Consider the following 24,463-nt stretch of genomic DNA (forward strand, 5'->3'; position numbering starts at 1 on the left):
TGTGTAGGGGTTCTTTAATTTCAGACCTGTGACTTCTCTACTAGCCTTCTTTAAAAGGACAGAAATAGGGCAGGTACTTCATCATGAAAATGCAAGTCATTTCTGGAATTAGATTTTCTATCGTAATGCAGAATATTGAAAAGCATCACAAAATCAAAGCATATACTATTGCAGAGGCATCTATTTTTTTGCTGGATTGAGACAGGAGTCATTGAAACTAATTTTTAAAAGATACTTCTACAAATTGACAATATAGAGATTACACCCCCAATGCAACAGCAAAATATGCTGTTCAGCACCCTCAATGTATTATCAGAACAGGAAACATCCAGAGTTGGGCTAAACATGAAATGAAGTAAAATAATAAAAGATAAACTTCCCCAAGTTTTGAGACATTTTGTCTAACAAATTTGTTGTACTCTCATTTTCAGTTTCAGTAAAACACCTCTCGGCAATTTTGGAGAGGAGGCAACCATGGCACACATTTCAAAAATCTTTGGAATGGCATTTTCCTACCCACATTCTTTAAGGGTGCAATCCTATGCACGTTTAGACAGAGAAAAGGCCTACACCTCCCAGCATGCCCCAGCCAGTATAGCTGGGGCATGCTGGGAGGTGTAGGCCTTTTCTCTGTCTAAACATGCATAGGATTGCACCCTAAGTGTGCTATGTCAAATTTTCTCCAGGCTCACATTTCAGTGTGAAAAAATGTGATGGGGATGTCAAAGCATTGCATCAAAGCAATGCTTTGCGATCATCAGCAAATCTCTTCTTATGTTTTCATGCTGGCTTGCTGGTGATCACAATCCCAACCAGCTGTTGCTTTGTCACTTAAAAAAAAAAAAAACTCTTCTACTTTCACGGACCAATGAAGTGGTCGTAGAGCCACTCAAATTTGGCCATATAACAACACTGATCACAAACTAAGGGTGATTCCTATGCATCTTTAGAGAAAAGTCCTACAACTCCCAGTCCTACAACCTGGTATTTAGGACTTTTTTCTCTCTAAGCGTACATAGGATTGCGTCCTAACGTATTCAGACTGAGGTTGCCCTCAATGATATCATCATGTAGCCAAATCTGATTGGCTACATGAGAGTTTCATTGTTTCTAAGACATAGAAGGCCAATGAAATAAAATGGTACCAAGCAAGTGGTTGGGATTGCTGACAGATTAAGGGAGCAGTTCTATGGGTGACACCCTCGATGATCATAAGCCCCCAAACTCAGAGGCTTATGATCATCCTTTGCAGAACAGGAGGAGTGGTGGAGGTGATCTTCACCTCCCTGTCATCACACCCTGCATTTTTCACTAGACAGGCTTTTTTGCCCATCTAGCTCAGGCGCTTCAGAAGGGGATGGAAGACAGCTGGAGAAGCTTCAGGATAGCTCATATCCTGGCCTCTCTGGTCTCCTCCCTTCCCTGCCCACTAAAACACCCCCTTCCCCCTCTCCGAGGTCGCTTTTCTGACCTTGGAGGGTGGACAGTGCAGTTCTTTCTGTGCTGGCTGCAACGGGTCAGCGGAGGAGTCGGTTCTCCGATTCCTTGCTCCAAGGTCGGAGACAGCAGATCTGGGAATCCAACCTATCCTATCCCCACACACACACACACTGTCTTGGGGCCATAATATTGCTCCTTCTGGGTGCAATCCTATGCATCATTAGACACACAAAAAAGTTCTACAACTCTCAGAATTCTCCAGCTAGCCATGGTGAGAGTTGTAGGACTTTTTTCTATCTAAACAACCATATGATTGCTCCCTAAAACGGGTATCAAGGAGGGCAGTCGGGGATGAGTGGCCATGGAGTAGGGGAGGTAGATACACTGAAGTCAGGGTATGTGGCTAGAGGACAAACATTTTCACCCCCTTTTGCACCCACCAAAATCAGTGCAATGGGGGGCATATATCAGAGAGGAGGGAGAAAATGTTAATGCAACACATCCTCCTATTTCAGCTCAGCATTCATTTTATATGTCGTCTTATTTATTCCAACAAATTGTTCCAGATTTTGTTCCAGATTGTTTCAGAATACAATCAGCAGCAAGAGAGTGAAGAAGAAAGCATGCGTACAAATACATACTTACTGGCTAGAAACTTAAAAGATTATTGGGAAGATCATAACATCAGTCCATAGCTAACATGAATGATAAAGCAAAGCAAAGCAATTCCAGAACGGTTTTAAATTCAAGGTTACAAGGTTATAAGCATCACAGTTTCGGTTTCAAAACCTGTTCCTTTGTGAGGACAAAAATAACAGTGTTAACACAGAACAGATTTTTTTTCCCCTAGAAGGTGCTTCATCTATCTAAGGCTGAATCTACATAAACCATGCAGTGGCATGCATCTTGCCCCCAAGACTTTTGTGTTTTTAAAAATTAAATGCAATGGTGGTGGTGGTGGTGTTGAATACAAAATTGCACCACCATCTGCTTTTCACTTCACTGGGGAGAAGATCCAGGCACCCTTTGAGTTAAAAAGAGTTGTGGGAAAGATACGCATGACTGCAGGTCACATGTTGTTTCAGCCTTACAAAGAATACATTAGGCAGCCTTCAACCTAGTGCCCTCTAGATGTTTTGGACTACGTCTTCCAGCATTCCTGACCATTAGCTAGGGCTGATGGGAGTTGAAATCCAAAACATCTGGAGGGCACCCGGTTAGGGAAGGCTGTCTTAGGGAATTATGCATTGTAAGGAAAGGAATGTTAAAATACGTTTCCATATACTGGAATTTGAAAGTCCAGTCTTCTACACTTTTCAAGGCAGGATTACAGCCAGCGGGCAAATTAGGCCAAAGTGTGTAATATAAAGGATCAGTGCACATACAAGCCCTTCAAATGCAACAGAACAAAATGCTCTGGGAATGACTTGGGACACAAAGTAGTAATAAAAGGTAGCAAAACAAAGCGAATAACAGACTCTTAACTGGCATACCCTACTCCAGTCCACCTCATTAACCAAAGTGTGCATCCACTACCTTTATGTTCAGTCATCTTAGCAGATTACATATGTCTAACTTTACATCTGTGACAATATATAACTTCAAACTGGAATAGCCACTGCAAGACAGAAAGTACAGTGAAGGGTGGGGTGGGGGAAATCTGAGGTCTAGTTCAAACAAATATTGGCAGTTCCTTCCTTTTGCTGTTTTAAACACAAACTCTGCCAGCCCCCAGATTGGAGGAAAAGTCCAGACACATTTCACTGTTCTCCGGCCATAGACTCCTCTTCAGTCTCTTGCTTCTCTACACGAGCTTCAAGGGGAATCAGATACTGTATTTCTTCGGTGCTGACTGCCACTTTGTCAGGCTGTAGCCACCGCTTCAAGTGTTCCAGGGTGCTGAGAGAAGGTAGTAGAAAAGACAGCTTAAAACAGAAGGTAGCAGTAAAAAATGAATAAGGGCACAATCCTATGCATGTATAGATAGAAAAACATCCTACAACTCCCAGCATGCCCCAACCAGCCATGTTCCCCTGCTGGCTGAGGAGTGCTGGGGATTGTAGGAATTTTTTCTGTCTCAACATGCATAGGATTGTGCCCTAAATAAGAAAACCAATCCAGGCCCTCACCAAGTATATTCAACTATCTTCTATTTATAGCAGCCTTCCCCAACATAGTTCCCTCAAGATGTGTTGGACTACAACTCCCAGAATCCCCCAGCGAGTATAGTTGGGGAAGGCTGATCTATAGGAAATAGAGTGGCCTTTTGAGTGTCAGACTAGGACTGGGGAAGCCCAACTTCAAATCCCTATTCACCCATAAAGCTCACTGGGAGACCTTGGGCCAGTCTCCCAGGGTTCTTGTGAGGATTTAATGGGGCAGAGAACTGTGTACACTGCCTTGACTCCTTGGAGGAAAGATGGGATATAAATGTAATAAATAAATAAATAATGTGCATCTAGCAAGGGACCATAATCCTCACTTGAGGCTACAAATCTGTACACACATACCTGGGAGTAAGTCCCTTTGAATTCAATGGGGCTTAATTCTGAGGAGACATGTATAGGATTGCACCATCAGTCTCCCTGTTGACCACCAGCAATTACTCAAGAAAGCAGGACTGCCAACAGTTAGTGAGAGTGCAGCTAAAATTAAAAGGAAGCCGAAATGATTTGAGCACCCTTATCTAACGACACATTCAAGGGGCTATGCCAAACTTCAAATCCCAAGTCAGGACATCTCCCCGAAAGCAAGGGTGGGCAGAAACAGATCTGGATCTACTGGAAGATCTCTGGGTGATTTGCAGTAGATCAGCAAGGCTCTCTGACTCCCAATTGTTTAACAACAGCAGTAACAAAATTCCTCCCCATGCTCCAAATAACACCGCTGAAATGAAAAAAGCTTGGGGGAAACAGGATTGGATATTTGTATGGAAGGACTGTCAGCTCCATTCACTTCTGGCACTCAAAAGAAATGTCTGGGCTCAGAATTCTTTTACCTCCCAAGTATATGTCGTTCACACCAGGCTATGTTTGGTGGAGCCTGGGGTTCAAGCATAAAACAAGTAGACTGTTTGCCCACCCCTGCCCCAAAGGACCGTAGTGCAACATCTTCCAGGAAAGAGAGTCAGGAAAGAAGGCCCGCTGCTCTCACGAGCCAAGGCAGTTCAGTCCTTCATTAGGCTTCCCCAGCAAGAGGGATGCAGCAACCGCATAGCAAAATCAAACAGGAATTACAGAGCTAAGCTTTGCAGTACAGAAGCTGCTGGCTTCTTCATTATTTCTGCTCTCTTGAACAAAAGCCTTCAAGGTGTGCAAAGTGGTTTGAAAATGGGCAAGCAGTTTCTGCTCAACGCATGTGTGCTCACTTGTAGCTCACAGGCCCGAGGGCATGGGCCAGGTTGAAAGCCAGAGAGAAAACAGAAAGGTTAACATAATGAGCACTATATAGTCAATTAAAATAACCCCTGAACGAGAAGTCTTGTGCTAGCTTCAGAAAATGTTCAGGCTTTGGCTAATCTCCAACGGCAATGGACTAAAATGACGGAGCGGCTACTGAAGAATATATTTATTTATTACATTTCTCATCTGCCTAATAACCAATATTCTCTGGGTAGATTACAAACAGTTAAAAGACTAAAATGCCGCAGAAATATAATACAAACATTTAAAAGAATAAAATACAGTGCAATGCAAGACAACAAACAGTACAGGAACATCTACTGGTGCAGCAAGTCATGTGATACCATCCCTCTGAGACTGTACAATTTTGGAGCGCAGATGGGTGCATCAAATGCGCCTCTGCGTAAAACACAGATGGGCACCCTGTGGCCTGCAGGCGGCCCTTGGCCGCTTTCCACGGGGTCCATGGAGCCCCGCCCACTTATCCCTACTGCCCAGTTGATCAGGTGTGTATGTGTGTGTGAGAACGGTGAGTGTGAGTGAATGGGTGTGTATGGGTTTATGGCTATGAATTGAGTGTGGCTTGGCCTTACCTTCTGCCACCCCACCTACCTCTACCCATGTGGCCCCCGAAGGGTTCCACAGCCTTCAGTGCAGCCTTTCAACCCCAAATTGCCCATCCCTGATGTTAAAACAACAACAGCAACGAAAACTAGCACAGAGACTAGGCTAAACAGTTCCCCAGTGAACTCATTTTCTACATGCAGGGAGTTTTCTACACAGGATAGCCTGTCCACCCAGCAGGAATAGAGCCAGGGGCTTCAGAGGGAAGAGGCTCCCTTACCATCAGGCTAAATTTATCCCAGTCGTCCATTGTTTCTGAGAGGCTTATTCCTCAAATACTGAAACCTGGCTCAGCTGTGTACAGAGTGCATGACCAGAGCAAGCATGGTAACATGGTACAGAGAAGGAGTTATTCTGCCATGAGGTCTTGTGGAACAAAAGTCCAGTCAAACTTGGTGTGCAAAAGATGCCCTTCAGAAAGGTATCATTTAGAGATCATGTCTGAATGGTATGCAGCGGTTAATGTGCTAAAGACTTCACCATCAGTCAAAAATAGCACTCTGGATGAGACCTAGAAGGCTCTAACAAGCCATTGCAGAACCTTGAGCACTGGTACAGTGTATTTCTGGAGGATCATTCCCAGACCACCTGATGAAGTTTCTTTTTAAGAAAGGAGAACACACAGAATCTCTCCACACCACTTCAGCCCTATTAACCCCCCTAAACATATTATAACTTTGCACTAGAGGTTAACCAATCCAGAAAAAAATTCATCTTACCACCAATTTCTTCATTGTACAGTCAAAATTATCAGAACAAATTGGAATCCCCACTTCATTTCTAAGCATGTACTGAAAGGATCTGGAATGATTCCACCCTTTCATCACCCCGACTGCAAACTTTACTCCCCAATCTCAGATGTGTGGAGGTGAGATTGCAAAGGGACTGTGGTTACTCAGTGAGGAAGGAATGCACTCTGTATGTGATTGGAAGCACACTGTACTGTATCTAGGGCTGACTGAGGACAGGCACTGAAAACAGCTCCTTGGCCAAGTGTGAGCCCTGCCTTAAATTAAGCCCCAGAACAGCCGATAATAAGAGGTAGGCAACTTGGAACCAACATAGCCAGTGGTAATAGATCATGGGAGCTGTAGCCTAAAACATCTGGAAGGCCATAAGCTGCCCGCCCCAGGCCATAATACCTGACACTTTCCCCTATAATACCTGACACTTCTATAAGACATACATGCTGAAGGTACCATATGTATAAGATCCTCACAGCATATTATTACCTCTCATCGGATTCCATTCCCTCCATATAAAAGTCAGACTCAGACTTCTCCTGCAGAAACCTGTCCCAGCATTCTTTTTTAGCCTGAGAAAGTGTGTGCAGCATATCTTTGGAGGTCACTTCCTGAGACAAGCCCTTTATCCTCATTAATCTTCTCTCTAGGGAAAGAATCAAACAAAGGAAGAATGCTTCCCTGTGCCAAAATGAAAACAAGTGGCCAAGTTAAATTTAGGAATTTCCCATTCAACCATTGTAATCACCATTTAATTAGGGGTGGGAAACGTGTGACCCTCCAAATACTGGTGGACTGCAACTCCCATCAGCCCCAGCCAGTGCAATCAATGGTGAGGGATGATGGCACTTGCAATCCAACAGTATCTGGGGAGCCACATGTTCCTCACCCCTAATTTAAAGCATCCATTTTACCATAGTGTGATATCCAGAGATTTCTCCTTCATGTCCTGACTTCTGTTCAGTTTAATTTTGTCGGAGGATAGCACCTGCATGCAACAGCTCAGTGAACCATCTTTCACTGCCCTCATGTGTTCCCATTCCAGAACCCACACTAAGAATGTGACCCAAAATGCCTGGGCATCAAATCCACATTTATACTTAAATAAGCAGCAGAAGCACATTGTATTGTATTGTATTTGAGGGATCATGGCTCACCGTGATGCCTACAAATATTTGAAAGAAGAATATCAACTGATATTATTGTGTGCAGAACATACAAGCAAGAGGTGTACTGGAACTCTTTATATTCTAGTTCTGGAAATTCAGTTGCATTTTTCTTTTCCTCAGTTGGATGATAGATGAATTATATTCCTCTCACTCTGCACACAAGTTATTGGAGACAATGATGTAGAATACCATTCAGGTATATTAAATTAGATAAAATGGCACAAATATTTTCTCTTTTTCTCTCACATTGTCTGTTAAATCTTGGGGGGGGGGGGCAGGGGGAGAGTGAACACATTACTCTTACCATTCCAACAGTCTTTAAAAATACAATGTAGAATCTTTTTGAAGTCTCAAAAATGTCCGAAAATATATAGAAGAGATGGAAATGAGTAACTTACATAAAAAATGAACCAAGCTCACAGAAACACTTCTTTAGACCATGTCCACTTATTTGAGGATCAGGTCCATTGGCTCTAAACAGACTACTTGGGATTAAATACATTTTACAATACATCCTTGTTTCTTTAGTTCTTCACGAAACAAAGGGCTGTCAGTAGCAATCAAGTACATATAGGTGGAATCATTTTTTCCCAGTTGTAAATGACTGTTACAGTAATAATCACATGCAGTACACTGTTTTCAAAGGTTAGGGCACCTTTCCTCAACCTGGACTACAGCCCCCATCATCCTCAGTCAGCATGTTGGCTGGGAATGATGGGGGTTGTAGTCCAACATGTACAGAGGGTGCCAGGTTGGGGAACACGTGGTTAGAATATCGATTGCCACCACTCCCCCAAATCAAGAGCTCCCAATATACTAACCTAAAGATGCCAAATAGACCTCTGAATCTTTTAGTGGTGCCCAGGGTTTCATGACCACTTGGAAAGAATTGTCCAGCACTTCATTCTGACCCTCTTTGTGAACATAAGAATCTGCAAAGGAATCTGCAAATGCATTGCTTGACTCTTCATTCTGGTCTGGATCTGGAAGGGATGAACAGATTTCAGCCCAGAGGTCCTGGCTGGAAATAGTGACGATGGAGTCAACACTTTCAATCATGATCATGATGGAGAAATCCTGAAAAAAAGATACACTGTGTGGCTTATGAGCTGCATAACACAGTGCATATGTTTACATATTTCCTTTCCCTTTTAGCCCACAAAGATGAGAAGTCTGTAGATTTTTAGTTCTCCAGGGGATTTTAATGAGAAGTTTAACTTCTCAAGTGGCTGCTGAGGACCTGGAAAAATCTAGACACCTAAAACATTGGCCTAACTGCAGAACATAACATAACATAAGAAAGTAGGAAGAGCCCTGCTGGATCAGACCAAGGGTCCATCTAGTCCAGCATTCTGTTAACACGGAGACCAACCAGCTGTTGATGGGAAACCCACAAGCAGGACATGAGTGCAACAACACCCTCCTATCCATGTTACCGAGCAACTCCTACCAATCAGCTTCATGGGATGACCCCAGGTTCTAGTATTATGAGAGAAAGAAAAAAATGTCTTGCTATCCACTTTCTTCACACCATGCATAATTTTGTACACCTCTATCATGTCCCCCCTTACTCGCCTTTTTTCTAAGCTAAACAATCCCAGCTGCTGTGACGGTTCCTCATAGGGGAGTTGCTCCAGCCCTTTGATCATTTTAGTTGCCCTTTTCTGCACATTTTCAAACTCTACAATATCCTTTTTTATGTGTGGTGGTGACCAGAACTGTACACAATATGCTAAGTGTGGTCACAGCATCGATTTGTGTAAGTGGAGTACGATCTTGGAAGTTTTATTTTCAATTTCTTTTCTAATTATACCTAACATGGAATTTGCCTTTTTCACAGCTGCCAAATGTCATTGGGCTGACATTTTCATCAAGCTGTCCACCACAACCCCAAGATCTCTTTCTTGGTCAGTCACTGCTAGCTCAGATCCCATCCGCTTATACTTGAAGTTGGAATTTATTGCCCCAATGTGGTCAGTTTTTCTTTCTAACTCCTAGAAAACCATGCTGGCAGATTTGGGAACAAGGCCAGAGAGGGGAAGAAGAATCACTGAAACTCACCCCCCCCGCCCCCTGTTCCACTGACAGAAGCTTTCTGTCAACAGAGGTAAACTAGTTGGATTCTATGCTATGTATTTTATTAATTGTTCCCAAAGCTCATGCTGTTGACATAAATTGTATTAGTGATTAACATTTCAATGTTTTGTATTGGAGGATCATGTTGTCCCTTGAATAAACTATTTTTTTAAGGCACTCTAGTAGAGTACCTTGCTAATACCCACCTATGAAAAACGGGACAGGAAGTGATTTGTTCTTTAATATAGGACTCTACTGCATAATCAAAGGTGCAGTTAAAACAAAATTCTGATTAATGCCAGTGAATGTATGAATAGGTAGCTGATAGGGTAGTGGGGATTAGTGAAGTACCCTACCTGGATCAACTACCTGGGCAAGTAGCTGAGAAGCACTGCTGTCCTTTTCACCACACGGACACACAGCATTGGCATGGCCTTCTAGAAAATATCTAGAGCAGATCTATTATTTGGTCCCATGCCTGCAGAGAATGGCTTGAAAGAATTATTGCAAGGTAAATCTGAGAAAATCCCAACATGCATTTCTTTATACCTTCAAGACTTTAAGCATCACCAAGTGGTACTACCAATGTTCTTTAACACCTAGTATGTTTGGTTTGGAAATGGGAGAATTTAAACGGTTTAAATGTCTGATCAACCATAAGAATCAGGGCCAGTTCACATAAGACAGAAGGCTGCATGTCTAGAAAATAGTGGGCAATCCATAAACAGATTGTCAGATTTGGCTAACTGGTCCATACTAATAGCAAACTCATTCTCTGAGGGTGGATCCTTATATAGCTGAAATGGCCCCATCCACACACAAAAGGGAGGCACCAGCAGGTTTGGGGAAACCCCAAGTCTTGCAGAAGTACTAAAGACCTTTACAAGGGTAAATAAACCAACCCTAAAGGGGTTTTGCACCTCTCCTCCAAAATGCCAATGAGGATTAGGCATGCTCAGTAGGCATAGAATGTAAACTGACCATTGGAAAACCAGGGAGAATGGAATGGAGTACCATGGAAATGGGTGCGGCCGACTGCATACTGCAACATTTTGTTGCAGGTCCCACTTGTATTGTTGTGTTTACTGGGGAGCTAGAATTTAAGACAGTATATCTGCTATTTCAGAAGGATTGAGATAAATCCATCTAGACACTCATGTGACAGGGCATTTTAAGGATGTGAACGTCTTCATTATCCGTGTTCTGTACATATGTTTATTCTCATATGGCCTACAGCCAAGATAGCAAACTACGGGGACCTATCTTTTAATTGGTGTGTAGCCCTCACAAGTTGGCTTTGGGGGAAAGACAGCAACCCAGTCTACTTCTACGGACAGTTGTGAAGATAAGGCTCCCAATCCTATGCACACTTTCCTGCCTTACTGAAATCAGTGAGACAGGATGGATGTCCTTCCAATCCAAGTAAAGCAGATAGAGGGTTCAGGATTGCACGCCAGATAAATACTGCCCTCCGGAGGTGTTGCACTACAAGCCTCAGCATTCTCATGGGGAGGATGGGAGTTGTAGTCCAACGTATCTCGAGGGCACCAGGCTGGGACAGGCTAACTCGGAGAGCTGTAAAAACATTTCAAAGAAAAAGTGGGCTGTGGGAACTACGGGCTGGGAGGTAAGAGCAGCACGAGCACTTCGCGCCCCTCGCATCCCCGGGCAGCGGGGCTGGGGCTGGCGGTGCTACCCCGGGCCAGCCTAGGAACGGCGCTTTGCATAAAGCTCGAGAGGAGGCGACAGGCAGGCGGCCCTTCCAGGCGGCCGCCAGCGGGGATTCCTCTGCACCTGCACGGGCCTTTCCCCAGGCGGCCCCCCACACGCGCTGGCGTCCTCCTGCCCCGTCTCTCCCCCTACCTGGAACAGCGAACGCCGCTTCGCCCCCTCCTTCGTCTTTAAGAGTCCACAAAGGGCCGAAGGCTCAGTCAGCCGGGTAGCGGGAGCCCGAGGGTTGCCCCCAAAGTGGCCAATCAGCGAACAGGGCGGGGCTTCGGCCCCAGCTTTCTGCTACTACAGGCAGGAGGGAGACATCAATCACCACTAAACCCGGTGGGCGAGCAGGGGGACGAAGACTTACTGGTTTTCTAACGAGACTTCCGGTTTCCAATCGCCCTTGGAAGGAATCATCCATGTGAGGGGCTAGGACGGTGGAAATAAAAGAACCTAATAAAAAACCTCAAATAAAGCAGGCAGGGTTAGAGGGAAAACAAAAGCTGAGCACGAGTATTATTCTCATGGGCAATGAAGGAGCAGCCTCGTTCAGTGAGGAAAAATAACGTTGGAGAGGGAAGATATAGGCCGGCGTGAATATTTCAAAGCCCAGGAACGAAAAGGAGCCTCCAACTTTGCCTCGGCATCGCTTAGATTTTTTCACTTAGACGTACTTTCATCACCCTGTCCCCACATTTGTTGTTGTTGTTGTTCAGTCGTTCAGTCGTGTCCGACTCTTCGTGACCCCATGGACCATAGCACGCTAGGCCTTCCTGTCCTGCGCTCTCTCCCGGAGCGTGCTCAAGTTCATATTCATTGCATCCGTGATGCTATCTAGCCATCTCATCCTCTGCCGTCCCCTTCTCCTTTTGCCTTCAGTCTTTCCCAGCATCAGCGTCTTTTCCAGGGAGTTCTCTCTTCGCATTAGGTGGCCAAAATATTGGAGCTTCAGCTTCATTATCTGTCCTTCCAATAAGCACTCAGGGTTGATTTCCTTTAGGATGGACTGATTTGACCTCCTTGCAGTCCAGGGGACTCGTAAGAGTCTTCTCCAGCACCACAGTTCGAAAGCATCAATTCTTCGGCGCTCAGCCTTCCTTATAGTCCAGCTCTCACAGCCATACATTACTACTGGGAAAACCATAGCTTTGATTAGACGCGGCAAGGTGATGTCTCTGCTTCTTACTATGCTGTCTAGGTTGGCCATAGCTTTCCTCCCAAGGAGCAAGCGTCTTTTAATTTCATGGCTACAGTCACCATCTGCGGTGATCTTGGAGCCCAAGAAAGTAAAATCTGTCACTGCTTCCATTTCTTCCCCTTCTATATGCCAGGAAGTGATGGGGCCAGATGCCATGACCTTTGTTTTTTGAATGTTGAGTTTCAAACCAGCTTTTGCACTCTCCTCTTTCACCCTCAACAAGAGGCTCTTGAGATCCTCTTCGCTTTCTGCCATTAGGGTGGTATCGTCTGCATATCGGAGGTTGTTGATAATTCTCCCGGCAATCTTAATTCCGACCTCTGATTCATCCAACCCGGCGTTTCTCATGATGTACTCTGCATATAAGTTAAATAAGCAGGGTGACAATATGCAGCCTTGTCGTACTCCTTTCCCAATTTTGAACCAATCGGTTGTTCCATGTCTGGTTCTTACTGTTGCTTCTTGACCCTCGTACAGATTTCTCAGGAGACAGGTAAGGTGGTCTGGTACTCCCATCACTTTAAGAATTTGCCACAGTTTGTTGTGATCCACACAATCAAAGGCTTTAGCATAGTCAATGAAGCAGAAATAGACGTTTTTCTGGAATTCTCTTGCTTTCTCCATGATGCAGCGAATGTTGGCGATTTGATCTCTAGTTCCTCTGCCTCTTCGAAACCCAGCTTGTACTTCCGGTAGTTCTCGGTTCACATACTGCTGAAGCCTAGCTTGTAGGATTTTGAGCATCACCTTGCTGGCATGTGAAATGAGCGCAATGGTGCGGTAGTTTGAACACTCTTTGGCGTTGCCCTTCTTTGGAATTGGAATGTAAACTGACCTTTTCCAGTCTTGTGGCCACTGTCCCCACATAGGAGAGTCCTAATCGGAGCCGGAAGTGAAAGGTCCCTTGATAAAAAAAAAATTAAGCTGGTCTCTTTAGATAAAAAGAGGCGGCTTCGCGTAGTTAAATTCGACGCCGTCTTTTTTTCTTTTCTCTTACGTAACAGCGTCAAAGCTGGTTTCTCTCCCCCGCCCCCTGCATTCGAAGAGCGAATAGGACGCAGCCGCTGCGAGGGGGGCTGGGGCGCGTTAGAATGCGAGTCCGGAAGGACGTGGTGCGACTGCGCAGGTGAGGCGCCCTGCCGCTTGACCGCGCGTGGGGAAGGGGGCGGCGGTCGCCCTGGCCTGAGCCGCCTTCTTGGAGCCGGGGTCTAGTGCCGCCGTCTCCGACTGCGTGGCCTCCAGATGGGTAGGGCCACAACTCCCGTCATCCCCAGCCAGCATGGCATTGGCCATGCTGGCTGGGAATGCTGGGGGTTGCGGTCCAGCACATCTGGAGGACGCCAGGTTGGGGACGGCTGCTCTGCTGCTAGTTCTCTTTCCTGGGAGCGGGAGGAGCTGGTGGCAGCGTTTAGCTTGCGAGTTCTCTGCCCCATGACATGAGATCATGAAGAGGGGGATGGACGACGTGGCTAACAGCACTCCTCCCGCCATAGTTATGCATATGGGCCAAGGGTGCAGAGCCTCCGGCCTGTGGGCCTAATTTGGCCCATGGGGCACCCCGATATCCAGAATGCTGTGGCTACTGACGGCGACTGAACATGGTGTCCCACTTCCTTGCAAATAAGTTTACAGAGCTTGTTAGTATACCGCCGTCACCCCAATTGCTATCCCTCCCTCCCCAAATGTTTCTCTATTTTTTCTGTAGTTTTTAAATTCCTGTTATGTGTTGATAACAAATGCTTTAACAATTGGCTCTCTTCTAATTTTGTTACTTTTGTATTGGTTTATACTTGTCACCTTGGACATTTTGTGGAAAGGAGAGGCATAAATGTGTGTGTATATACTCACGTACTTACAGAATTTATATCCCACACCTTCAGCATAGACTTATGTTCCCAGGGTAGCTACCCTAGTAAGATACAATGAATGTTGTTGTTGTTCAGTTGTTCAGTCGTGTCCAACTCTTCGTGACCCCATGGACCATAGCATGCCAGGCCTTCCTGTCCTGCGCTCTCTCCCGGAGTGTGCTCAAGTCCATATTCATTGCATCCGTGATGCTATACTTGGAAATTCCATCTGCTCTTCCCCAGTAGTATATTGGACACCTTCCGACCTGAGGGGCTCATCTTCCGGCGTCATCTCTTTTAGCCTTGTGATACGTTCCATGGGGTTTTCTTGGCAAGAATACTGGAGTGGGTTGCCATTTCCTTCTCCAGTGGACCATATTTTGTCAGAACTCTCCACCATGACTTGTCCGTTTTGGGTGGCCCTGCACGGCATAGCTTATGGCTTCACTGAGTTATGCAAGCCCCTTCACCACAACAAGGCAGTGATCCATGAAGGGGCCAGTGAATGTACAATAACAAAAAATAGAAATTCTAAAAGAAAGCCTATAAACATCAAACCAAAACAGCAACAGTCATTCAAATAGAGAAGTTCTGATTTTACTGTTTTAAAACACCAAATGTTAGCAGTTTATAAGCCTAGGCAAACATTTAGGCTGATGTCTACATGACATTAACAAGGGTGCCAAGTGAGCCTCCCTGGAGCCACAGGGAGATCAGGAGCCACAGCTGAAAAGGCTCTCTCCAGTCACCCACACCTGCTGCATTTCAGATGGCAGGGGTACCTGGGGAAAGGCCTCAGATGACTATCTCAGTAGATGGGCATATTGATGTCGGAGATGGCGGTCCAACAGGTATTTCGGTCCTAAGCAAGGTAGAGCTTTAAAGTTTAAGACCAGCTCTTTGATTTGAGTTTGGAAACTTAATGGGACAGTGGAGTTGTTTCAATACAGGGAAAATATGATCTATTCTGGACCCCGTCAACAGACTTGCTGCAGTTTCTGTGTTGTCTTCAACAGCACCCTTACGTAAAATGTGTTGCTGTAATCCAACTGTACTTGTTTTGCAAAAATAACACTTGCTAAAATCATGTGGCACAAATGGCACTTCTATTCATGTGAACCAGACTATTTATACTTTATTATGGAAACAAATGTATTTTCTATTATTTCCTTTATTTTTTTTTCTACATCTGTGCATCTATTCTTAATCTTGGCTGATTCTGCTTGTGGGGGATTTGGTTTCTGTAGGGTGTTACATGATCTTGTCCTACAAAATCTTTTTCTCTCTGCTTCACCATGACCGGCTGGTTAGTCCTGGGAATCCCCTGTACATTTTTGTGAGATGAGCTGTACGCTGTGTTTTGCTCCTTTGCTCATGGGACTACTGCTGACAAGAACCATGGCTTGGACCTCAACTGGAAAGACATACGCTGAACTGCTCAACAATCTTTACAGTAAGTACAGTCAGACACCTCCATCCAGGGCCCACTTTTAAACCTGCTACTGAAATATCTGGATATTGTGCATAATTATTCATATGCCTCTCTTTAAAAAAAAATCCTGCGTTATACCAAAGAAAATAATATAACCATACAATCCTAAATGAGAGGGAGTTGTGTAGCAGACAGGCCAGCACTTCCAAAAAACCTGCTGACTCACTGCAGCCAAGACTCTGTGTGTGTGTGTGTGTGTGTGTGTGTGTTTAAAAGATACAAGAGCCCTGCTGTATCAGACAGAAAGTCTATCTAGTCCACAGTGGCCAGCCACTGCCTATGGGAAGCCCACAAACAGGACATGAGTGCAACAGTATCCTCCTGCACGTGTTCTGAAGCAACAGGTATTGAGAGGAGTACTGACTCTGATACTAGAGGTCGTATATAGCCATCTTGACTAGTAGGCAGTAGCATATGCTCCATGCGTTTGTCTAATCTTTTAAACCTGTCCAAATTGGCAGCCATCACCACATTTTGTAGTAGTGAATTCCACAGCTTAACTATGTGTTGTGTGAGGAATTGTTCCTTTTGTCTGCCAGAATCTCCATTGGATGACCCAGGGTTCTAATATTATGAGAGAGGGAGGAAATACTAGAATCTGGGGTCATCCAATGAAGCTGAATAGTGGGAGATTCAGTATGTTGCATTCAGTAAGCTGTCACACAGTTGGTGAAGGAATCCTTCCTTGGGACAGGACTGTTTAATTTTACACAAAGCTGTAGAAAACATTTTTTTCTTATTGACCAGAAGCCCAGCTACTGACCTGAATACCAGCCTGTTGCTAAATTGTCCAAATAAGCTGGTCTCCATCTCAGGGTGAACATGAACTTCTACATCTACTGACTGTCTTATTGTCCTCTTTTTTTTTCTGTAGAAAATGGTGTGATTAAGTCTCAGCGCATCTATGATGTGTTATTGGCCACAGATAGAGCCCACTATATCAAGTATTTTCCGTATATGGACTCTCCTCAGTCAATTGGTAAGAAATGTCATAGATAATTGCCAGTTAATAAAGAAATATTGCACTGTATGTGGCTTGACCCTCTTGAAACCCCAGATTGGTACCTTGGCATTGATTCAACTGAAATGGCCTACAGATAGTAAAGAAGACTTAATGCAGGAAATCTTAAGTCTTTGGATTGCGGAGGAAGACAGAGAGGGGGGGGGGGTTTCTGAAGTGAGAAGTATATCAATAGTGAATGCTCAAATCATTATAGTGCTTAACATGCAAAGCAAACTTATCAATGGATTTCTTTCAGGGTACAAGGCTACAATCAGTGCACCTCACATGGTAAGACATACTTTCACAGCTTTTACTTTTGTCCACATCTTTTAAACAGGATTGATAGAGTTCAATAGAGGAAGCACAAAGGCCAGAAATGTATGAATTTCCCTTGTATTGAATCAGACCATTGGTTCAACTAGCCCATTACTGCCAGGTCTGGTCCTGCTACATGAGAACCTTTGAACTGGAGAAACCAGAGGACTGAACCTGGAACTTTATATATGCAAACTATGTGTACTACTATTATTGGTCCTCCCACTTCCTTAGAGGCATTACCAAATTATTATTATTAGTGCTAAGCATCAGCTGAACATCCTCATGGGCCAAATAAGTGGTCTAAGTCAACAAGAAGCCCTGTTTGTGCCTGCTATTAAATTAAAATGCCCTGAATTTGTGCTGGAATTTTTCAGCTGAAACATCAGCTGGGATCAAGTTGACAAAAACACTGTTGTCTGATCCTTTGGTTGTACTCTGAGAACAAGCGTAAGAACACACGGACTAGGGATTTTGTAAATCTGGAGTGTAATCAAGGAGCTGGCTCCTCTAAATCTTGAGCAGAATTGTGTATCTAACCATGCCACTTTGTCACCTTTGGGCAAGAGGATCATGAGAAATGGCTGCAGAGAAAGTGTGAAATGCCGTTGCTTTGTTTCTGCAGCATGCTCATGCCCTTGAGTTGCTGAAGGACCAGCTAGTGGAAGGAGCAAAGGCACTGGATGTAGGATCAGGAAGTGGATACCTCACAGCTTGCTTTGCTAGGATGGTAAGTAGGATGCAGCATGGATTTCTTTGGGGATCCTTAAGGAGAAGAAATAGTCTGTCTTTGCTTTAAAAAGACTTGTGAGGCTTTTCTCTTCAGAACAGATATTCTGTCAATATGACCTGGTATATTTGGTGCTGTTTCAGCTGCGATAACTGTTTGGCTGTTGTAAAATACTAAATTTGGTAAATGAAAAGGGATCTACTAAAGCGCTTTTCAGTTTTAACACAGACATCAAAAAAATGAACTGAAGAAACTCCTCTCTAGAAAATTCTGAAACTGTTCCACCAGCCTGCCAAATAAATTGGCTAGCGCTGAAAATAGGTAGGCTGAGGCTGCAAATCCTGGGAGTCCCACTGAACATGCAGAGACTTACTTCTGAGTAGGAACGCAGAGGTATTGTACTGTAAGATGCGCTTTTATTGGAACTGGCCAATTAGCATATTCCACGGTCATGAACAATGCATAATAGGTATAGTTAGAGAGACAAATGCCAATAGGCTGTTCATTTGCTAGGTAACCAGTATTACTAGGCCTGTCCTTCAGGTATTCTAAAACTAGCTGTAGACGTAACTGGATAGAAAATGACCAGGCATGGTACAAGAATCCTCCTAAGGGAAACGCTCTGTTTTCTAAAAAATAATGCATTTGTAGTAGTAACCCAGGTTGAAGTGCATCTGGCTACTCCTACAGGTGGGTCCTACAGGGAAGGCAGTGGGCATCGAACACATTGAAGAGCTGGTTCACGAATCCATCAAAAATGTCAGGGAAGATGATCCAACTTTGCTGAGCTCTGGTCGAGTAAAACTTTTAGGTGAGTGCTCTAGTCTGAAACCTTGGAGCAAATTTCTGTACTGGTAAGCTGGAAGGCTTTCCCACTTTTGAAAATTTTCTTTCTTTAGCCAGAACAGTGTTGATTTTGCAATAATGCTAAGATAGGTTTTCTAAAGATACATGAACAAGTTATTGCTAAAGTGTGAGACGTACACTATGGTGGGACGTGGGAGAGGGCCTTCTCTGCTGTGGCACCCCGGTTGTGGAATGCCCTCCCTTTGGAGGCCCAATTGGCGCCGATGTTGGTCTTGTTTCAGTGCCAAGTTAAAACATGGCTTTTCACCAAAGCCTTTGAGAGCTAATTGAATTCCCTAAAGTTGCACACTGTTTTAACTGTTTTATTGTTTTAGAATTTCTAATTGGTATTAGCTTGTTTAGTGGATTAATATGCTTTTAACTGTTCAAATTATTCATTGTTTTATATTGTTTAAATTGATTTTATCTGTACGCTGCCCTGAGATCTTAATGATATAGGGTGGGATACACATGTTTTAAATAAATAAATTAAATAAATAAATATTGCCTCACTGACATTTTGCTGAAATATAATGATCAAATTATGTTTATCATAAACTGGAGACCAAGACTGTTTATCTGGGGGAACTCTGCATCCCATTTGTGCCCTCCCCATACCCCGAAGTCACCTGTGTGGTCCTGATCAGATTACCTTCTTAACTGGAGTATAGACTGATGCTGACAAGGAACAGAGCAGGAACAGGCAGCTTTTTTTTTCTGTCGAGGCCCTCATTCCCTCATGGCTAATCTGTCGAGAGCTGCATTTTGGTGGTAAGCTGGCCTGAAGATAGCAATGGGAAAGACCAGAGCTCTTTCTGCCACCCTCTTTTCTCCCTCTTTCTTCCCACTCAGCGGGCTGCCAGGAAAGGAACGTATCACACTTGCCAGAGGTCTGAACTGATTGTGTGCAAAGGGCTTTTGAAATTAGGCCGAGGGCCACAGGTTGCCTACTCCTGATGTAGTGGTACCCTTATTGTGGGCCTCCTACTCCAAAGAGGCCTGTCAGACCAGCTCAGTTCTTAGTTTAGAAAGTTAGTAAAGACCCTTTTTTTGTTTCAGTAAAAGGCCTGGTACTGATGATTAGCTAGCTGGCAGAAGTCTTCATTTTCTTATTTGTCAGAAAGGTATTTTGCTTGGCTGTTGTTGATTTTGGATTTTTCATGAATTTGTATCTTAAACTGATAATATTTTAACATTGTTAGCTGTCCTGAGGGTTCCACGAAGCCACGTTTGGTGGGGTACTAATTTTAAACCAAAATAATGATTTTGTTCTTTTTAAATTACCTACAAATAGAACTAAATAACCAGTTGTGCCACCTGAAAATGTATGTGGAAATTGTATTAACTGTGAAAGCTAAGTTGAGAGTTAGGAAATGAGAGATAAATATGTGGCCTTAGCAGGCAATTGGCTGGATTAAATAATGAGAAGATCTGCTGTACAAATCCAAGACTTGTTCTTGTTTCACTTCAGAAACCTTGCTGCTCCCATCCCAGTCGCGCTATTTCTATTTTGTATTTTTATTGCACCATATTTTTGGAATAAGGTTGAGATTCTATACGTACTTAGAGGTAAATTCCATTCAAATCTGCTATACTTGGAAACAGATACTTAGAAATAAGTATTAGTTTCGGGGTGTAAAGTTTATATAGCAGTAAGGAAGCAATGCTGTGGCTCCTAGATAATTTGGCCATGGGATACTGGGGATTCCCCCTTTTGAGGTCAGAGACAGTGCTCCAACCTCAGAAGGGAGAGTCAGATCCCTCCCCCTCCCCTCCCTCCTCACAGCCACTGTGGAAAGAACCGTGCCAGCTTTCCTCTGAGGTTGGAAAAGTGGCTTTGTAGAGGGAGAAAACAGAGGCATGGGGGGTGGGGGGAAGACTGGAGAGCCCAGGTTGCAAGCTCTCCTGAGCTTCTTCCAGCCTCCTTCCCTCACCTTCTGAAGCACTGCCGCTACCTGGGCAAAAAAGCCTCCCTAGCGAAAAAGTAGGGTAGGCAGACAAGGAAGCGAAGATCACTGCCGCTCTCCTTCCACCTTGCGGAATGATTGGAGCCTCCAGGTATGGGGTTTCTGATATTGAGGGTGCAGTTGATAAGATTGTGCCCTAAGTAGCTTCTTTTTCCCCCCGACACAACAAATTACTATTTTTCATGGAAATAAGCTTGGTTGATATCAATGGGGCTCATTCATGAGTATGTGTCCATAGGATTGCACCTGTAGGGCTGCAGTACTATGCGCACTTACTTGGGAATAAGCCTGATTGACCCCATTGATGCTTACTTCCAAGTAAACATGGATAGGATTGTGCTGTAAAAGTTATACTTGTATAATGGCTGTTGAGTATCTAGAAGTCTGCCTAGTTTTTCCACCATTTCTCTGTTTTTTCCCCCAGTTCCATTTAGCTTGGCAGGTATTATCAGGGAGCATTTTTTCTCCTTGTGAGGCTTCTCACTGTGGCTTCCATACACAGGTTTAGGACCCCCAATGCTAACATAATCTGAATGCAAGTCTCTCCTGCATGTACATTTCAGGTGAAAGGAGAGGCAGAGGAGAACTATTTAGGAGAAGCTGCCATCTGAATAACAACCTTCACTGCATATTCTCTCTCCACAGTTGGGGATGGCAGGAAGGGGTATCCTGAAGAAGCACCTTATGATGCTATCCATGTTGGCGCAGCTGCACCCACAGTTCCAAAGGCGGTAAGAAAGAAATGTACCCATCTCTCTTGCCTCTCGACTCTGGCTAGAACCCTTTAAAAGTCATTAATTACATCTGTAAAGCTTAGAAAACTGCTATGCAAAATGTGTGACATTCTAATCATTAAGAAAAGAGCTAAAATGGATAAAATGGGAGGAATGCTTTACTTACTGAGACCTCTAATAAACAATGATCCTTTGTTTAGCAATCTGGCTCTCTATATTCTCTCAATATGAGATGTATATATTTCACTGTTGGCATCTTTCATAGAAATCTTCAGCAGGCAGAAACCTCATGTAGAACAAGCTGGGTTACAATAGCAAGTCTTTTTTTCCCTTGCACTTCCTAAGGAACTGGATACCAATGTTTAGTTTGCCTTTCTTATGTGGAAACTGCATTTCACATTTTCCAATGGAATAGATCCAGATGTAGTCATACTTTGAGTAAACCATTAAAATTAGTGGGACTTAAGTTAGTTGTGATGAACTTAAGACCTCTTGATTTCAATGGGTCTGCATGATGTATGCCAAAATATGGGTCCAATCATTGTTTTAGTTTGCCTTATTGAACTTGCTGATCCTTTTTTGTCTTACCAGTTGCTGAATGAGTTGAAACCAGGAGGACGACTAATTCTGCCAGTTGGTCCAGAGGGTGGAAACCAGGTTATGATGCAATATGACAAAACAAAAGATGGTCAGATTGTGGAAAAGCATCTGATGGGGGTGATATATGTTCCTCTGACAGACAAGGAGAAACAGTGGCCTCGGTAAAATGTTAATAAGCTCCTACCCTCCTGTGGTTCAAGGCTTTGTTAGATAAAAGCTCATTTTTTGTGAGGTTATGACACACTAGTGAAAAAATCCCACCCCTTCTCTGCTGGGCATTGCTGTAATGAAATTTATAAAAACTCTGTCTTCCCGTAAAGAAAAGATAGGGAACGTCTCGGGAAACACAGAACAAACTCAAAGAAAGCATGAGTTCTTTATAAGGCTATATTGCCAATATCTTCTTAAAATGTAGCCAAAATTAAGAACATAAGACGAGCCATTCTGGATCAGACCAAGGGTCCATCTAGTCTAGCATTCTGTTCATAGTGGCCAGCCAGCTGCCCACGAGAAACCCGTAAGCAGGGCATGAGTGCAACAGCACCTTCCCACCCATGTTCCCCAGCAACTGGTGTACATAGCCACACTGCCTCTGGTACTGGAGAAAGCATATTGCCATCAGGGCTAGTAGCCATTGATAGCCTTCTCCCCCAGGAATTTGTTCAATCCCCTTTTAAATCCACCCAAATTGGTGGCCATCACTATGTCTTGTGTAAGTGAATTCCATAGCTTAACTATGCGCTGAGTGAAGGAATACTTCCTTTTATCTGTCCTGAATCTCCCACCAGTTAGCTTCATCAGATGACCCCAGGTTCTAGTATTATGAGAAAGGGAGAAAAATGTCTCCCTATCCACTTTCTACAGACCATGCATAACTTAGTACACCTCTATCATGTCTGCCCTTACTCGCCTTTTATCCAAGCTAAACAATCCCAGATGTTGTAACCTTTCCTTATACGGGAGTTGCTCCAGCCCCTTTTCCAACTCTACAATATCCTTTTTTAGGTGCGGTGACCAGAACTGTACACAGCATTCTAACTGTGGTTGCAAGTCCGCCAAAATGATTGCATCTTGTTGGTGCATCATTTGTTTTGTTCATTTAATGCTGTGATCCCATGCTCATTGGCAAGTATGCCCTATTAAAAATAGCAGAACTTACTTTCCAGTAAGCATGCATGAGATTGGACTGCATGCATCTTTTCAAATCTAAGTGAACACATTCTGCAAGGATGCTCCTTAACTTCATTTTGTACTTTTCTTCTCTAAAACTTTTTTTTTCCTGGACTGTAATTGACAAAGCTTGTCAACTATTTCTATACCTTTAAACTGTAACTAACAATTATTTGGTTCAGATGTTCAATTCCTGGCTTACTTAACGATAATTTAGCACCGAGACTCTGTGCTCCCTCCTTGCCCCTCCTCTATCTTTCTTGTGGCTTTAAACCAATGTTAGTTGCTATGTCCAAAATAAGGAACCATCATTTAACATTGATTTCCTAACTAGACTCTTCATGACAAGGGAATATTATCTTTGGGAATATTTTCACACCTCTAGCTGTGTGTGAACACTGGATTTGGGGGAAAATGTTAATGTATGGTTAGTAACGGTCAATTCTCTCTCTCTAGGGGTGAACTTTAAAAAAACTTAACACACTTGTAAAGGAGCTTTGGAAAGCCTGTAAACTACGTTTGGAAGGAATAGGCATTCATATGCTGTATATGCAAACTGACATGGCTCTGCTTTCTGAATGGACCTTTTTGATGCCATCTCAAATACAAATTTAGGAGAAGCCTTTTTGCCAGCCCAACAATTTACTCATTACCTTTAACCCCAAGAACTCTTGGCATTGAGAAACAAAGCAGCCTGATAGGTTCAACACTAACAACTAGTATTAGTCCAGGTCCTGTTTCATAGAATTGCATAGACAGGGTTTTATTTGTAAAGAGGAAGAAATAATTGAGCAAGGTAACTGTGCACTCTGTGAAATAAGGAACCACTTCTTATTTGGTCATCTGAAACTTGGAAAATACTTTCCATAGTCTACTACTATAGAACACATACTGGAAATAAGCTGTGTTTGTAATCAATCTAATAAAATAATAAACTTGGATTTTGCTTTCCTTTGTATTTACTCTTACATTCATAAAACAGACCAGCCTTGCTGGATCAGACTGGGATTTATCTACTGTATCATCTGTCTTCATCAGTAGCCCCCACCTGTCTCAAGGTAAACACAAGTAGGTCATGATCCTGATACCCCTTCCCTTCTTGTTTGCGTTACCTGCTTGTGATAGCATCTAGTCATAGTTGTTTCATTCAGCTACCCTGATTGAAGAGAGATAGTATATGGGCTATTAGATACTATATGTAATAGCCCATTCCCCTACAGCCCATACATAGCTGTAAGCCTGTACTTCGCTGCTTTTTAATACTGGACAACTGAGGGCTGTTTTGGCCTTGTGCTGTGCCAAAAAGTGAAAGTATTAAGTGTGCCATGGACTCTTCAAACTTATTATGAAGTAATAAGAGGCTTATAAATTGCAGTAGGACTTGCTTATATG

At 43.6% G+C, this 24,463-nt stretch overlaps 2 protein-coding genes across 9 annotated transcripts; one reads left to right on the plus strand and one right to left on the minus strand.

Annotated features, from left to right (window-relative positions):
- Positions 1–1,945: 1,945 nt before the first annotated feature.
- CCDC32 (coiled-coil domain containing 32) lies at positions 1,946–11,669 on the minus strand. Of its 6 annotated transcripts, none has more exons than XM_084845404.1 (5): positions 11,317–11,374; positions 9,810–9,931; positions 8,199–8,454; positions 6,698–6,854; positions 1,946–3,339 (listed from the first exon to the last, which is right to left on the minus strand). In XM_084845404.1, the coding sequence occupies exons 3-5, from the start codon at positions 8,440–8,442 to the stop codon at positions 3,201–3,203; spliced, it is 540 nt and encodes a 179-aa protein (XP_084701530.1). In that variant the 5' UTR covers positions 8,443–8,454; positions 9,810–9,931; positions 11,317–11,374; the 3' UTR covers positions 1,946–3,200. The 6 variants fall into 6 exon arrangements, with proteins under 6 accessions (XP_084701530.1, XP_084701522.1, XP_084701545.1 ...); XM_084845396.1 differs by having other exon boundaries at positions 9,810–9,944; XM_084845419.1 differs by lacking the exon at positions 9,810–9,931 and adding an exon at positions 10,837–11,028.
- A 1,776-nt stretch (positions 11,670–13,445) lies between these two features.
- Positions 13,446–24,250, plus strand: LOC146357336 (protein-L-isoaspartate(D-aspartate) O-methyltransferase-like). 3 transcript variants are annotated; one of them, XM_084845355.1, is made up of 10 exons: positions 13,446–13,493; positions 15,526–15,667; positions 16,581–16,685; positions 16,966–16,997; positions 17,650–17,754; positions 18,445–18,565; positions 21,213–21,298; positions 21,893–22,062; positions 22,907–23,026; positions 23,528–24,019. In XM_084845355.1, exons 2-9 carry the CDS (start codon positions 15,556–15,558, stop codon positions 23,010–23,012), a joined length of 837 nt encoding a protein of 278 aa, XP_084701481.1. In that variant the 5' UTR covers positions 13,446–13,493; positions 15,526–15,555; the 3' UTR covers positions 23,013–23,026; positions 23,528–24,019. The 3 variants fall into 3 exon arrangements, with proteins under 3 accessions (XP_084701481.1, XP_084701490.1, XP_084701498.1); XM_084845364.1 differs by lacking the exons at positions 22,907–23,026; positions 23,528–24,019 and adding an exon at positions 24,054–24,250; XM_084845372.1 differs by lacking the exon at positions 22,907–23,026.
- Positions 24,251–24,463: the final 213 nt, after the last annotated feature.

The sequence above is a fragment of the Heloderma suspectum genome, chromosome 1, assembly GCF_057233095.1.
Source record: "Heloderma suspectum isolate Gila_16-S chromosome 1, 16-S_ref, whole genome shotgun sequence".
In the NCBI taxonomy this organism is placed as follows: Eukaryota; Metazoa; Chordata; class Lepidosauria; order Squamata; family Helodermatidae; genus Heloderma; species Heloderma suspectum.